The sequence below is a fragment of the Artemia franciscana genome, chromosome 2 (genome assembly GCF_032884065.1).
Source record: "Artemia franciscana chromosome 2, ASM3288406v1, whole genome shotgun sequence".
In the NCBI taxonomy this organism is placed as follows: domain Eukaryota; kingdom Metazoa; phylum Arthropoda; class Branchiopoda; order Anostraca; family Artemiidae; genus Artemia; species Artemia franciscana.
Window position 1 is genome coordinate 64,658,135 of NC_088864.1, and position 12,779 is coordinate 64,670,913.

Sequence of the window (12,779 nt, forward strand, 5' to 3'; positions counted from 1 at the left end):
TTACTTGAATAAAGGCCATAGTCACATGAGTGCGGACACAGTCCATGCCTACATCGAGTCAAAGATTCGTCACACCAAAGTCGCATGCTCTTTCCAGAGCCTAAGCGAGCTGATTTTCCAAGCCCTGGGGAAAAAAAATGAAATCCTGAAAATATGCTCTGGAGTTTCAGATTGAGGATGTCAGGAAGAAACACGAAAAAAATGCCATGTAACTGAGCTGATATTGTGCAGGTTTCTTTTGTCAGAGGCAAACAAACCATGTCCGTGAAAACTGACTTGGACGAACCTCCTCAAGAATGGGATTTCCTACAGCGAAGGTTCGATTGTCAACTTTTCCTCTCGATGATGTCAAAGCCAAGAGGCATACAGAGTGAAAGACTTGCCGTCATACTAGAGAAGCTAGTTCCCTTGATGGCAAATTGAGTCAACCGCAATTTTTGGCAAAATATGCCAACGTCAACAGGGAGTGAAGACTTATTGGGGTCAATCAACTAGTGTTTACTTTCTTTATTTTTTATATTGTCCATCACTTAGCTCTGCAGTAACTTGGTATATATCCAGCCTTGCCATTACTCGCGTGGACAGACGTATATCCAACTGATCATATAAGTAAAAGACTTATATCCAACTGACCAGAAAACTAAAGAGATGTATATCCAATTTTTGTTTGTTCAGAAGGGCGTATGTTTTTCAAGTTTCTAGTGGAAGAGACGTAAGGACCAAATGGACAACTTCCCAAGTTCGGATATACTTGAAAAGCCACCTATCGACTTGTGCATTATCAAAAACCCCAAATTAAGTTTAAAAATATTAACTACAGGCTTACTTGCTCTCCAGTGAAGTGAGGTTTCTGGAATTTTTGAGCCAAGTTTTCTCGAAACTGTGTTTTTGGATATACGTCTCTTTCTCAAAAAACGACTGCACTGCCTAAGTAAAGAGCGATGCGGGCACAATGTATTATTTGTTTTTTTTTTAGACTTGCATTTCGTGTAGATTTGTCGTAGAAACTTCGAAAAGGGCTCATTCAATCGGAAACTGGAAGTGCTAGCGCCCCTTTTTGTAGTCAAAAGTGATTAGAGGGCATCTTTATAAGCGATCAGTAATTGTGAAAGCATTTGTTTATTTATTTTTTCTAGAAAACAGCTACATATTTTTTCAGAAATTTTTATCCTGGGATTTCCTGGCCTAAAAAATCAATCTATACAGGCCTAGGTCAGAAACTACAGAAAATCCATCAAGAGCCTTAATTTTTGAAGAAAAATTCATGTCAGTGACGTCATCATATCCGAAAAGTATACATACTTCATATTTGCTTTAGTAGTAATTGCATAATTTTTAGTGTCCTTGATGGAGGCAAAATTACACAAGAAACAAATGATTGAGAAGAAAAATCATGTGATTGAAGTCATGTTTATGAGCACATTTCAAGAGAATAAATCATGCCACCCCCTCCAAGAGTGACTGTATCATTTTTATATCTATGACATATACGACATCACAAAAGGAACATAGCTAAGTATAAAATACCAAGTGTTATTAGTCTATTTACAAAAGGTGTTTTAAGTATTTTCATAACACCTAGATTAAGTAGACCAGGTAAAAAGAGTAATTATAAGGCCTGTTATAGGAAAATGAAGAATCTACACCATTAAACATGAAAGGACCAATTCGATCTGACCCGATCTGACCAATCCGAGTAGCTAAAGTAAAGGGTATAAAAAAAAAATTCTAAAGTAATGATAAACGAAAATTAAAAACAAAGAAAGATACAGTTATAATACTTGCGTCGGCGAAAATTACAAAGATTCAAAAACAAAAGTGAAAAAAAAGAAGATATATATATATATATATATATATATATATATATATATATATATATATATATATATATATATATATATATATATGTATTTATATATATATATATATATATATATTAATATAAATTAATAAATAGGACGTTACTCACATGTATTTTTTTCCAAAATTAAGGCTCTTCAAACATTTTCTCAAATTCGTGACCTATCTTAGATCGTTTTGTCTGACCAAAAAATCCCAATCTAAAAACTCTTTTTATACTGATGTATATGAGGATAAAGTTATCTTGTAGCAGCCGAGAAAAGCTTTCCACCATAAAACACACTTCCAGGTACATCAGCTCTCTGTTTCTGTTATTGGAATAATTCCATAGCTTTTATTGAATCACTGTCGAGGACTTTCGCACCTAGACAAGCACAGGTCTTTGCGGAAAAAATATGAAAGAGTGACAGCGCTATTTCAGTCTGTGCCTCTCTATTATTAGTGCCTCTCTCTATTATATTAGTGAAAATATTCCCTACTGCTGAGAAAACTCTTTCTACTAATGGGTATAATGGTAAAGAAATATTATAGCAGCCGAAAAAAATTAACTAAAAATGCGTTATACCCTTAGACTAGAAGAATAAAATCAGTCACCTCGTAATTCTTTTCGTAAAGCTTTTAATTGTTTTAAAAAGTAGAATTGTGGCAAAGAGTCAAACTTCAGAGTAAAGAGCGAGGGATTGCGGAGGGGATAACCCATTTCATATACGGAGTAATTTCTGTTCGTTTTAAGTTTTAATGTCGCTCCTTACTTTCAGCTAAAAAAATTCGTTTTTTTTATGTAATTTCTAAACGTTTTTGAATTAATGCATGTTTGGTTTTTGAAACCACACATAAATTATTAAAATGAAATTTGTATATTAATTCTTTTTTTGGCTAAATGGCTTTCTCTTAGTTTTGATCAGACGATTTTGAGAAATAAGGGTGGAGAAGGAGGCCTAGCTGCCCTCCAATTTTTCGGTTACTTAAAAAGGCAACTAGAACTTTTAATTTTTAACGAACGTTTTTATTAGTAAAAAATATACGTAACTTGAGAATTAACTTACGTAACAAACTTTCATAACCTTATATTTTTATTATGTATACGAGGGGGTTTGTACCCGCGTTAATATCTCGTCTTTTACACTAAATCGTAAGTTTTGTCCCAATTCTTTAAGAATGACCCCTGAATCAGAAAGGCCGTAGAATAAATAGTTGAAATTACTAAAAATACTTTAGCATAAAGAGCAAGGTATTTATCTCCTCCTAAATACCTCGCTCTTTATGCCAAATTATTTTTAGAACCCCTCATATGCGTAATTATCTCTGTTCGTTTTAAGTTTCAATGCTACTTCTTCCTTTCATTTAAAAAAACGTTTTCATGTTTATTTTTCATTGTTTTCTTATAGTAATGCTAGAGAATCCTGCGCCCTTTTCATTGAATTTTTCTTCCCCCATGACAGATTCCTCCAAGGAAAGATCCTCCAACATAGCCCCCTCTCCTCAGCCCCACCCCCAAACAAAATAAAATCGCCCTGAAAACGTATTTCCCAATAACCATTACTATATGTAAACACTGGTCAAAGTTTGTAACTTGCAGCCCCTCCCCCAGGGATTGTGGGGGAGTAAGTCATCCCCAAAGACATAGTTATTAAGGTTTTCGACTATGCTGAACAGAATGGCTATCTCAAAATTTTGATTCATTGACTTTGGGAAAAAATGAGCGTGGGAGGGGGGCCTAGATGCCCTCCAATTTTTTCGGTCACTTAAAAAGGGTACTAGAACTTTTCATTTCCGTTAGAATGAGCCCTCTTGCGACATTCTAGGACCACTTGGTCAATACGATGACCCCTGGGGAAAAGAAAAAAAAAACAAAAAAAAACAAACAAATAAACACGCACCCGTGATTTGTCTTCTGGCAAAAAATACAAAATTCCACATTTTTGTAGATAGGAGCTTGAAATTTCTACAGTAGGGTTCTCTGATACGCTGAATCTGATGGTGTTATTTTCGTTAAGATCCTACGGCTTTTAAGGGGTGTTTCCCCCTATTTTCTTAAATAAGGCAAATTTTCTCAGGCTCATAACTTTTGATGGGTAAGACTAAACTTGATGAAACTTATATATTTAAAATCAGCATTAAAATACGATTCTTTTGAGTAGCTATTGATATCAAAATTCAATTTTTTAGAGTTTTGGTTACTATTGAGCCGGGTCGCTCCTTACTACAGTTCCTTACCACGAACTGTTTGAAAACAGTACCTCATACCATGCTTCATATTATATTACTCAATTCAACATGCCACTGGATTCTCTACTCAGACTTTTCGGACAACTATTTTCTGTCAGATATTACTGTGGGATCGATGATATATAGTCAGCATTTTAGAAGCTCTGTTGACTTATTTTCACGTATGTAGGTACTTTCAGACTTCAGACTCTTCAGAAAGTTCTTTTTTCTAATTTATTTCATGACAATAGTAAAAATACCAACTTGAAGGCCATTGTTTCCTGCCGGCTCTTAATAATAAGTAAGTAAAGGAGCAAAATACAGATAAATCTGACAGACTTTTCTGAAAATTATTTTCTTTCAGATGTGATTATGGCACCAATAACAAATAATCAGCATTTAAGAAGCTCTGTTGCTTATTTTCACGTATGTAGGTACTTTCAGACTTGCACACTCTTCAGAAATTTCTTTTTTCTAATTAATTTCATGACAACAGTAAAAAGACCAACTTGATGGCCACTGTTTCCTGTCGGCTCTTAATAACAAGTAAGTAAACGAGCAAAATACAGATAAATCTGACAGACTTTTCTGAAAATTATTGTCTGTCAGATGTGATTATGGCATCAATAACAGATAATCAGCATTTAAGAAGCTCTGTAGACTTATTTTCACGTATGTAGGTACTTTCAGACTTCAGACTCTTCAGAAAGTTCTTTTTTCTAATTTATTTCATGACAATAGTAAAAACACCAACTTGATGGCCACTGTTTCCTGCCGGATCCTAATAACAAGTAAGTAAACTAGCAAAATACAGATAAATCTGACAGACTTTTCTGAAAATTATTTTCTGTCAGATGTGATTATGGCATCAATAACATAAAATCAGCCTTAAAGAAGCTCTGTTGACTTATTTTTACGGATGTAGGTACTTTCAGACTTCAGACTCTTTCAGAAATTTCTTTTTCCTAATTAATTTTATGACAACAGTAAAAATACCAACTTGAAGACAACTGTTTCCTGCCGGCTCTTAATAATAAGTAAGTAAAGGAGCAAAATACAGATAAATCTGACAGACTTTTTTGAAAATTATTGTCTGTCAGATGTGATTATGGCACCAATAAAAGATAATCAGCATTTAAGAAGCTCTGTTGACTTATTTTCACGTATGTAGGTACTTTCAGACTTCACACTCTTCAGAAATTTCTTTTTTCTAATTGATTTCATGACAACAGTAAAAATACCAACTTGATGGCCACTGTTTCCTGCCGGCTCTTAATAACAAGTAAGTAAACGAGCAAAATACTGATAAATCTGACAGACTTTTCTGAAAATTATTTTCTGTCAGATGTGATTATGGCATCAATGACAGATAATCAGCCTTTAAGAAGCTCTGTAGACTCATTTTTACGGATGTAGGTACTTTCAGACTTCAGACTCTTCAGAAATTTCTTTTTTCTAATTTATTTCTTGACAACGGTAAAAACGCCGACTTGATGGTCGCTGTTCTCTGCTGGCTCTTAGTAACAAGTAAGTAAACGAGCAAAATTAACATCACAAATAGAAAGAAAATAGATGGCGGTCACTTAGTACCTGCAAAGTCTCCACGCTTTCTAACGAATCCGCGAAAGAAGATCGATATTTCTCCAGTATAAGATTGTTTAGATGAATAGGAAAGTGAAAGTAATTTCTTAAGTATAAAAATGGCGGATAGAGAATTTGAAGAGTTTAAGAACTATTTTGATCAGATGCCTCAGCATATTAGAGCGAAGCCACAATGCTACACGTAAGTTTCGTTCTGGCTACCCTTTTAGGTCGACTATGTTAACTAGTTAGTGGCATAGGTGGTTAGTAATGTTTTAAGAAACTTTTGCAAACAGTCAAAAGGGAATCAACGCCACTCAACTCAAACTGGTAGTTTCAGACAGCTTTATAAACATGATGGTTTTAGAAACACTGATAGTTCCAATGATTCTTCTGATTCTTCTGAATATCTTCTATAGCGATAGTGTTTTTTAAGTTTCGGAACAAGTTCTGTAACAGCTCTTTCAATTATTTCTTCTTCTTCACTAAGATAGGTCAAAATTTCAACAGCTTCATTAATCTTAATTAGAACATTAATGTTAATTTTAACTCTTGTAAAGTTAACTTTATTGCTATTTTAACTAATTGACAAAGTTCATTACTTTGGAAACTCGTGAGGTGCTATGTCAATGAACATAAATTTTATAGGATGGTGGGAAAAGCTAAGAAACACGTCTTTGGCTTTTTAATATGATTTATCCGTTTTTTGTGCATAAGAGATGCCGCAAAAATATATTTGACAACAAAAGTTTGCTTTCACATTGTTTATGTGATCGGAAACAGAGAATTAACAGTGTTTTAGAAAAAAATCTAATAAATAATTGCAACCTAGTAAGATCTGAAAAACACACTGAACCAATTGATAATGCTTCCTTGGTTTGACAAAGTACAAGTTTTACAAAAATGAAACTTAAATTCTTTTGAATTGTTACAGTGGAGTTATATACAGCTTTTTACGAACACAGTCTTAAAAAGGTGTAACCGTCAAAACCGTCAAGTATGTGTAAAAGGGTTGTACATTGACATTTGCAATGCATTTAGCAAGTCTTTAAGGAGCATTTAAGCCTATATTTTCCAGGCTAAAGTTCAAGGACTTAAAAAAAAAAAAAAAAAAAAAAAAATACTTGACACGGCCTTGAGTACGACAAACAAATCCTAATAGAATCTTTGTAGATTCAGGAAAGTAATATCAGCAATGACGGTTTAATACTTGTTTAGTCCGTTTTAATAGATTTTTGGTATCCTCACTTTGTATCTCAACAGTTTTTTTTTCAAATTTTAAAGGGTATTTAAAGGATGTCTTATTTATTACAAACACGGAGGAAAAATTATTTAGAGCTTAGGTTGGGTAAAGGATAAGCATTAATGCAGTCACCGAGACTCAATCAACGAGTTTCCATATGACACTGAATTAGTATATTATTTATGTTCATTAATTATCTGACATAGGCACTTTCTGTCCTTCAACCAATTTTTTTTATGTCTTGTGAGACTTTTATTTCTTTTTTGTCTTTTTTGCGTTTGTGGACAAACGCAAGCAACCCATACTTTCTTTTAAGGTTGAAATGTAAGGCACAAGACTAAAGACGTATGAGTATAGGATTTTACCCTAATTATGTGATGGTATTGCAACATTGTGATATTCGTCCAATGAAAGATGAGGTAATAGGGAGAACCAAGGTACCATCGGCAGATACCCATGCTGATGGGATTTTTAAGACAAAAAGAGTTTTCTTTCAACACCAAACCGGAACTTCACTCAGACGAAAGTCTGGGCGACAAACTGTTCTTTTTTTCTAAACAGAAATAATTTCCATAAAACTGTAGATTCGGGGCATCTTGCTATCCTGGAGAGTAGTTTAGCCAGGTGAATGGAACTTTCGGAAGTAAATCCAGGACCAAAAATGTGTCCTGTGAGAATAGAGAGGCCAAGCTACTCTGTCTACCCTTTTTTATTTTTGGGGGTTAGAAGATTGCATGCATGACACCTATCTGAATCCTGACAAAAAATGTTTTACCTTAGCTTTGAGCTTTTAATCTCTTTTTCATTGACCATAGCTTTTGAAAAAACAATTCCTTTTATTTTTGTACAATTCTAAGGTTTTTCAAGGTTTTGTTTTTTTACTTTAATAAATTATTTTAAAAATCTTGAAAACCATATAAATTGGAACTAAGCCAAGGCACAGGGATCAAAACACGTTTCTTGTGCTTCATTTTGAGCAGAAGATCTATTTTGTTAAGTTTTTCTTTTATAACAAAAAGAATATTAAAGGTAATGGAAGGTCAGTGCCCTCTGGAGAGAAAAGGAGTGAAGATAGATGCTTCACAATATATTCCATGGAGACCACTGGATGCACTTGTGAGAATTTCAGTCACCAAACTCAACTGTTTTTCAAAATAACAAAAAGCCTATAAACTTTTACCGAATTTCCTGACAATAAAGTAAGAGCCAGATATTTTTGTACATTATATTGCCCTATGAAAACTTATGGTTCTTTCATCCCCAATCCTCTTTCAAAAAGACGAAAATTATTTCTCTCAGCCATTAGAGTGGGGTTGTTCATATATCGACAATAAATTAAAAAGAAACGGTGCTGATTATGAACAAATAAAAAAAAATAATAATAAAAAAAGCAAGAATAAGCGCATGACAGAAATTATAAAAGGGAAAAGCAAAATAAAATTAAATTCAATTTAATTTTTCAGATCAATTTCATATCGATTCTGAGGTCGACCTGATCTCAGGTCTGCTAAGAATGTTAGTGTTTCTTTTTGAAAGAAATATTACTATATTTGAAGTTCCAATCTACATCGAATTTACATACTTAAAAATGGTATTCATAATTAGCACTTTGCCTCCATTTTTCAGGAAGAGCTCATTGACAGGGATGTATCCAGGATTAATTTTTCGATGAAGGTTTTTTTTTCGTGGGGGGAGGGAGGGCTACAAAAATCCTTTAAAACGCATCAAAAAAATTTGTATTAATTTTTGTTGTGTTTTGCTTATGCGTCGGACAAACATTTTGCATTTCCCCCCTGGATAAGGCCTTGGACATATAATTGTAAGAAAGCAAATGTAAATAGAAAAAAAACAAAAGAACACAATTTTTTCCTGGGATAGAGGGGAGAAAAAATCTAAAAAGATGGAAAATCGTATAGAGCACATAAGAAATGTTAATAGAAATCATAAACCGTTTAGCACAGACTAATAGTACGGACTCACGTATGTACCTGCACAATAACCCTTCAATCAGCTGTGCTATTTGGGATTGAAACAGTTCGCTCTTTATTATTCAATAATAGATTAATAACAGTTTAAGCAGCTCCTACCTATTCCTTGACCAAAAATTACAATAATTACTCATCGACACCAACTCTAGGTTCTAAATTATGTGCTCCGCAGTTTTAAACCCCAAGATTTCAGAAAAAGTTTTATAGGCATAAAAACAAGTTGATCAACCCTCTGGAGACCTCGTTCTTTAAATTGCGCTAATAAAAACGGTTTTCTCGCTGTATTGTTCCTTAAATTGTGTTGATAAAAACAGTTTTCTTGCCGTTTGCTCGTTGAACGTTGAATGAGAACTCAGCTTACTGAATTTGCGAATGTGAGCACAACCAATAAACAACCGTTTGAGCACAACCGTTTGCTCGTTGAACGTTGAATGAGAACTCAGCTTACTGAATTTGCGAATGTGAGCGCAACCAATAAACAAATTTTACTGATAGAATTTCTATGTCATGAATAGTCTATGCAGGGCCGTGTCTAGAATCTTTGGTAAGATGAGGGTTAGGTTTACCGAAATAATTTTTGTACAGGGGAGGGGAGGTTACACGAAAAATGAAGAACAAGTTTACCTCGCGTAGACTTTTCATAACAGCTATTTTTTTACCTGCGTTTTAAAGACAGATTTACGACTGATAGACAAGTTTTTATTTTTTGTTATTTAGTTAAACTATTTCAACATGCATTTTTAATACTAATTTGCGAGTTGGAGAAATATGTCAGGGGAAAGTTGGGTAAAACCGGGTAGAGGAACACCCCTTGATACTGCCCTGCAGTCTACGCTATTTAATTAGTAACAGATTGATAACAGATCAAACAGCTCCTACCTAGGAATGAATGATTTATTTATTGAAAAGTCGTCATGCAGTATTTTACTACCCAATCTAAAAAATAGAATATAAAAACATTAGAAAACTAATGAAAACACAAAAACACGCGGAGAGCTCCTGACTATTCTGTGGAAAACACATACACCTAAAAGTATCCTTAGCAAAGCCTCTAATTTCTCAACATTGTACTTTTGGCTAGTTTTCCTGTTTTGATAAAGGCCAGTTCGAAATTAATTTTTATTAATACAGATGTTTGGATAGGGATAATTTCAGTCAATCATAAATTCCATATGATTTTTGAATAAGGTGAAAAATTCTTGTTGGTTTTAATTAGTACTAACCAAATCTCGACCTTAGTAAGGTCTCATTATCAATAGGACTTAGCATCAGATGCGGCGCTAGGTTTGTGCGAGTCGTAAAGACTTCACGCCACCAAAGCCCCACATCTCAGTGTAGCCATAACCTAATTATGTAAGAAAGCGTGAGGCTCTCTACAGCATGAAAAGTATGCCGAAGAACCATCCGTTATGCTTTATGGCTAAAAATTATTCTGAAATCACAATTTAGACCACAGAAGACCTACACAATAAGATCCAACTAAATGAATGACCTAATGCAATTCGCTAGTTTGAAGCAATAGCCATTGGGGCCCTGAAAATGGATATAGCGAAGAGCCGTATAAGACTGGACATTCCTATCTGTGTAACTGCTTTGTTTGTTTACAGTAAATACCCATAATACACAAAGCGGCGAATGAGACTAACATATTCATAACCGTGTAAGTCAATAATATTTGGAGGCATTTTCATGAGGGAAGGAGCTGGACAACGAAGCAGCAAACCAGGTTGCAGGGATAGCCATTTTTTCTGGTTCCGTTAACCTGGGGTATTCAAATACCCAGCTAACGACACTTATTTTAACAACATTATTATTAACAAAATATTGAATATAAATATAAAATATAAAAATACAAAATATAATATAAAATATATAAATAAATATATAATATATAATAAATATAATAAATATACATATAATAAATATATAATAAACATATATAATGAATATATAAATATATAATAAAAAATAAATATAAAATATAAAAAAATTAAAAACAATATTTAAATATTAACAAAATATTAACAAAATATTAACAAAATTATTATTAACAAAATAACACATTATTATTAACGAAAATTCAACCAGCTTTCCTCTCTTGCATACATCTACCTCGTGAGTTTGGAATTGGTCAAGCTAAACAATGAATCAAATGCGGCAGATGGGGTATTTCAATACCCCAGAAACCTGGGGTACCATTTGCCGGGTTTTATCAAACAGCTCGTGGTAACGAACTGTAGTAAGAAGCGACTCGGCTCAATAGTAACCAAAACTTTAAAAAACGGAATTTTGATACCAATAGCTATATCAAAAGAGTCGCATTTTAACGCTGAATTTAAATATATAAGCTTCATCAAGTTTAGTCTTACCCATCAAAAGTTACGAGCCTGAGAAAATTTGCCTTATTTTAGAAAATAGGGGGAAATACCCCTTAAAAGTAATAGAATCTTAATGAAAATAGCATCATCAGATTCAACGTATCAGAAAAAACGACTGTAGAAGTTTCAAGCTCCTATTTAAAAAATGTTTTTTTTTCCGCAGGGGCGATCGTATCGACCCAGTGATCCTAGAATGTCGCAAGGGGGCTCATTATAACTGAAATTAAAATCTCTAGTGCCCTTTTTAAGTGACCAACAATATTGGAGGGCACCTAGGCCCCCTCCCACGCCAAATTTTTCTCCTAAGTTGCCAGATTAAAATTTTAAGATAGCCCTTCTGTTCAGCTTAGTCGAAAACTTAATAACTATGTATTTTGGGACAACTTAATCCCCCACGGTCCCTGTGGGAGGGGCTGCAAGTCACAAACTTTGACCATTGTATTGGTTATTATGAAGTGTGCAGCCGTTTTCAGGGGAACTTTTTTACGTTAGGGTGGGGGTGAGTCCAGGGAGGGGGTTGTGTGGGAAGATCTATCCATGGAGGAATTTGTCATGAGGGAAGAGAATTTCCATGAAGGGGGTGCAGGATTTTCTAGAATTATTTAAGGAAACGATGAGCAAATAAATACATCTTTTTTCAACTGGAAGTAATGAGCAGCATTAAAACTAAAAACGAACATAAAATATTACGTAAATAAGGGGGTTCGTCTCCTCTACAATACCTTGCTCTTTACATTAAAGTATTTTTAGTAATTTCAACTATTTATTCTACGGCCTTTGTGATTTGGGGGTCATTCTTTAAGATTTTGGGCAAGATTCAAGCTTTAGTGTAAAGAGTGACGTACTGACGGAATTTTTATTTCGTTTTATTTATTCATGTGCGGTGAGCCAAAATCAAAACATTTAATAATTCAAAAACGTTCAGAAATTAAATATAAAGAAAAAAAAGTTTTAATAAAAAAAATTATTAAATTATTTTTTAATAAAAACCAGTTGAATAAAAAAAATATTCTGTATATGAAAGAGGTTGTCCACTCCTCAACGCCTCGCTCTTTACGCCAAAGTGTTTTTATTGTTTTAAAGAGTAGAGTTGTGACAAAGAGTCAAACTTTATTGAAAAGAGTGGGGCGTTGGGAAGGGGACAACCCCTTTCATATTCGGAATAATTTCTGTTCGTCTTAAGTTTTAATGTCACTCCTTACTTGCAGTTAAAAAGCCTTTTTTTATTTAATCGTACTTTGAAGTTGCACGTCAGTATTCAGTAATCGTTGAGTTTGAATGAGCACTGACACGTTGAACTACAACAGAGAGAATTTTATCGTTAAGTGCTTAATCCTGAAGACTCTCAAGCGGAACAAAGGAAAATAAAAAAAAGTCAAATTATTTAAGCTAAGCATTACAGAAAAGACGTGTGTAAATAAAAATGTAGGTATTTATGAATATTCTTTTAATCAAAAATAAAACATGTAAGTAGTATATTTATGAATAATCTGTTGATTGAAACTAAACGAAGTTATAACA

The 12,779-nt window shown here is 33.7% G+C and overlaps 1 protein-coding gene across 1 annotated transcript in view; it reads left to right on the forward strand.

Moving 5' to 3' along the window:
- Positions 1–5,707: 5,707 nt before the first annotated feature.
- The window catches only part of LOC136043948 (JNK-interacting protein 1-like), a 112,376-nt gene continuing 105,304 nt past the window's right edge, over positions 5,708–12,779 (forward strand). The window contains exon 1 of the mRNA XM_065729023.1: positions 5,708–5,851. Within this exon, the coding sequence (XP_065585095.1) occupies positions 5,769–5,851 (83 nt within the window). The 5' untranslated portion in view covers positions 5,708–5,768. The remainder of the gene's footprint in view (positions 5,852–12,779) is intronic.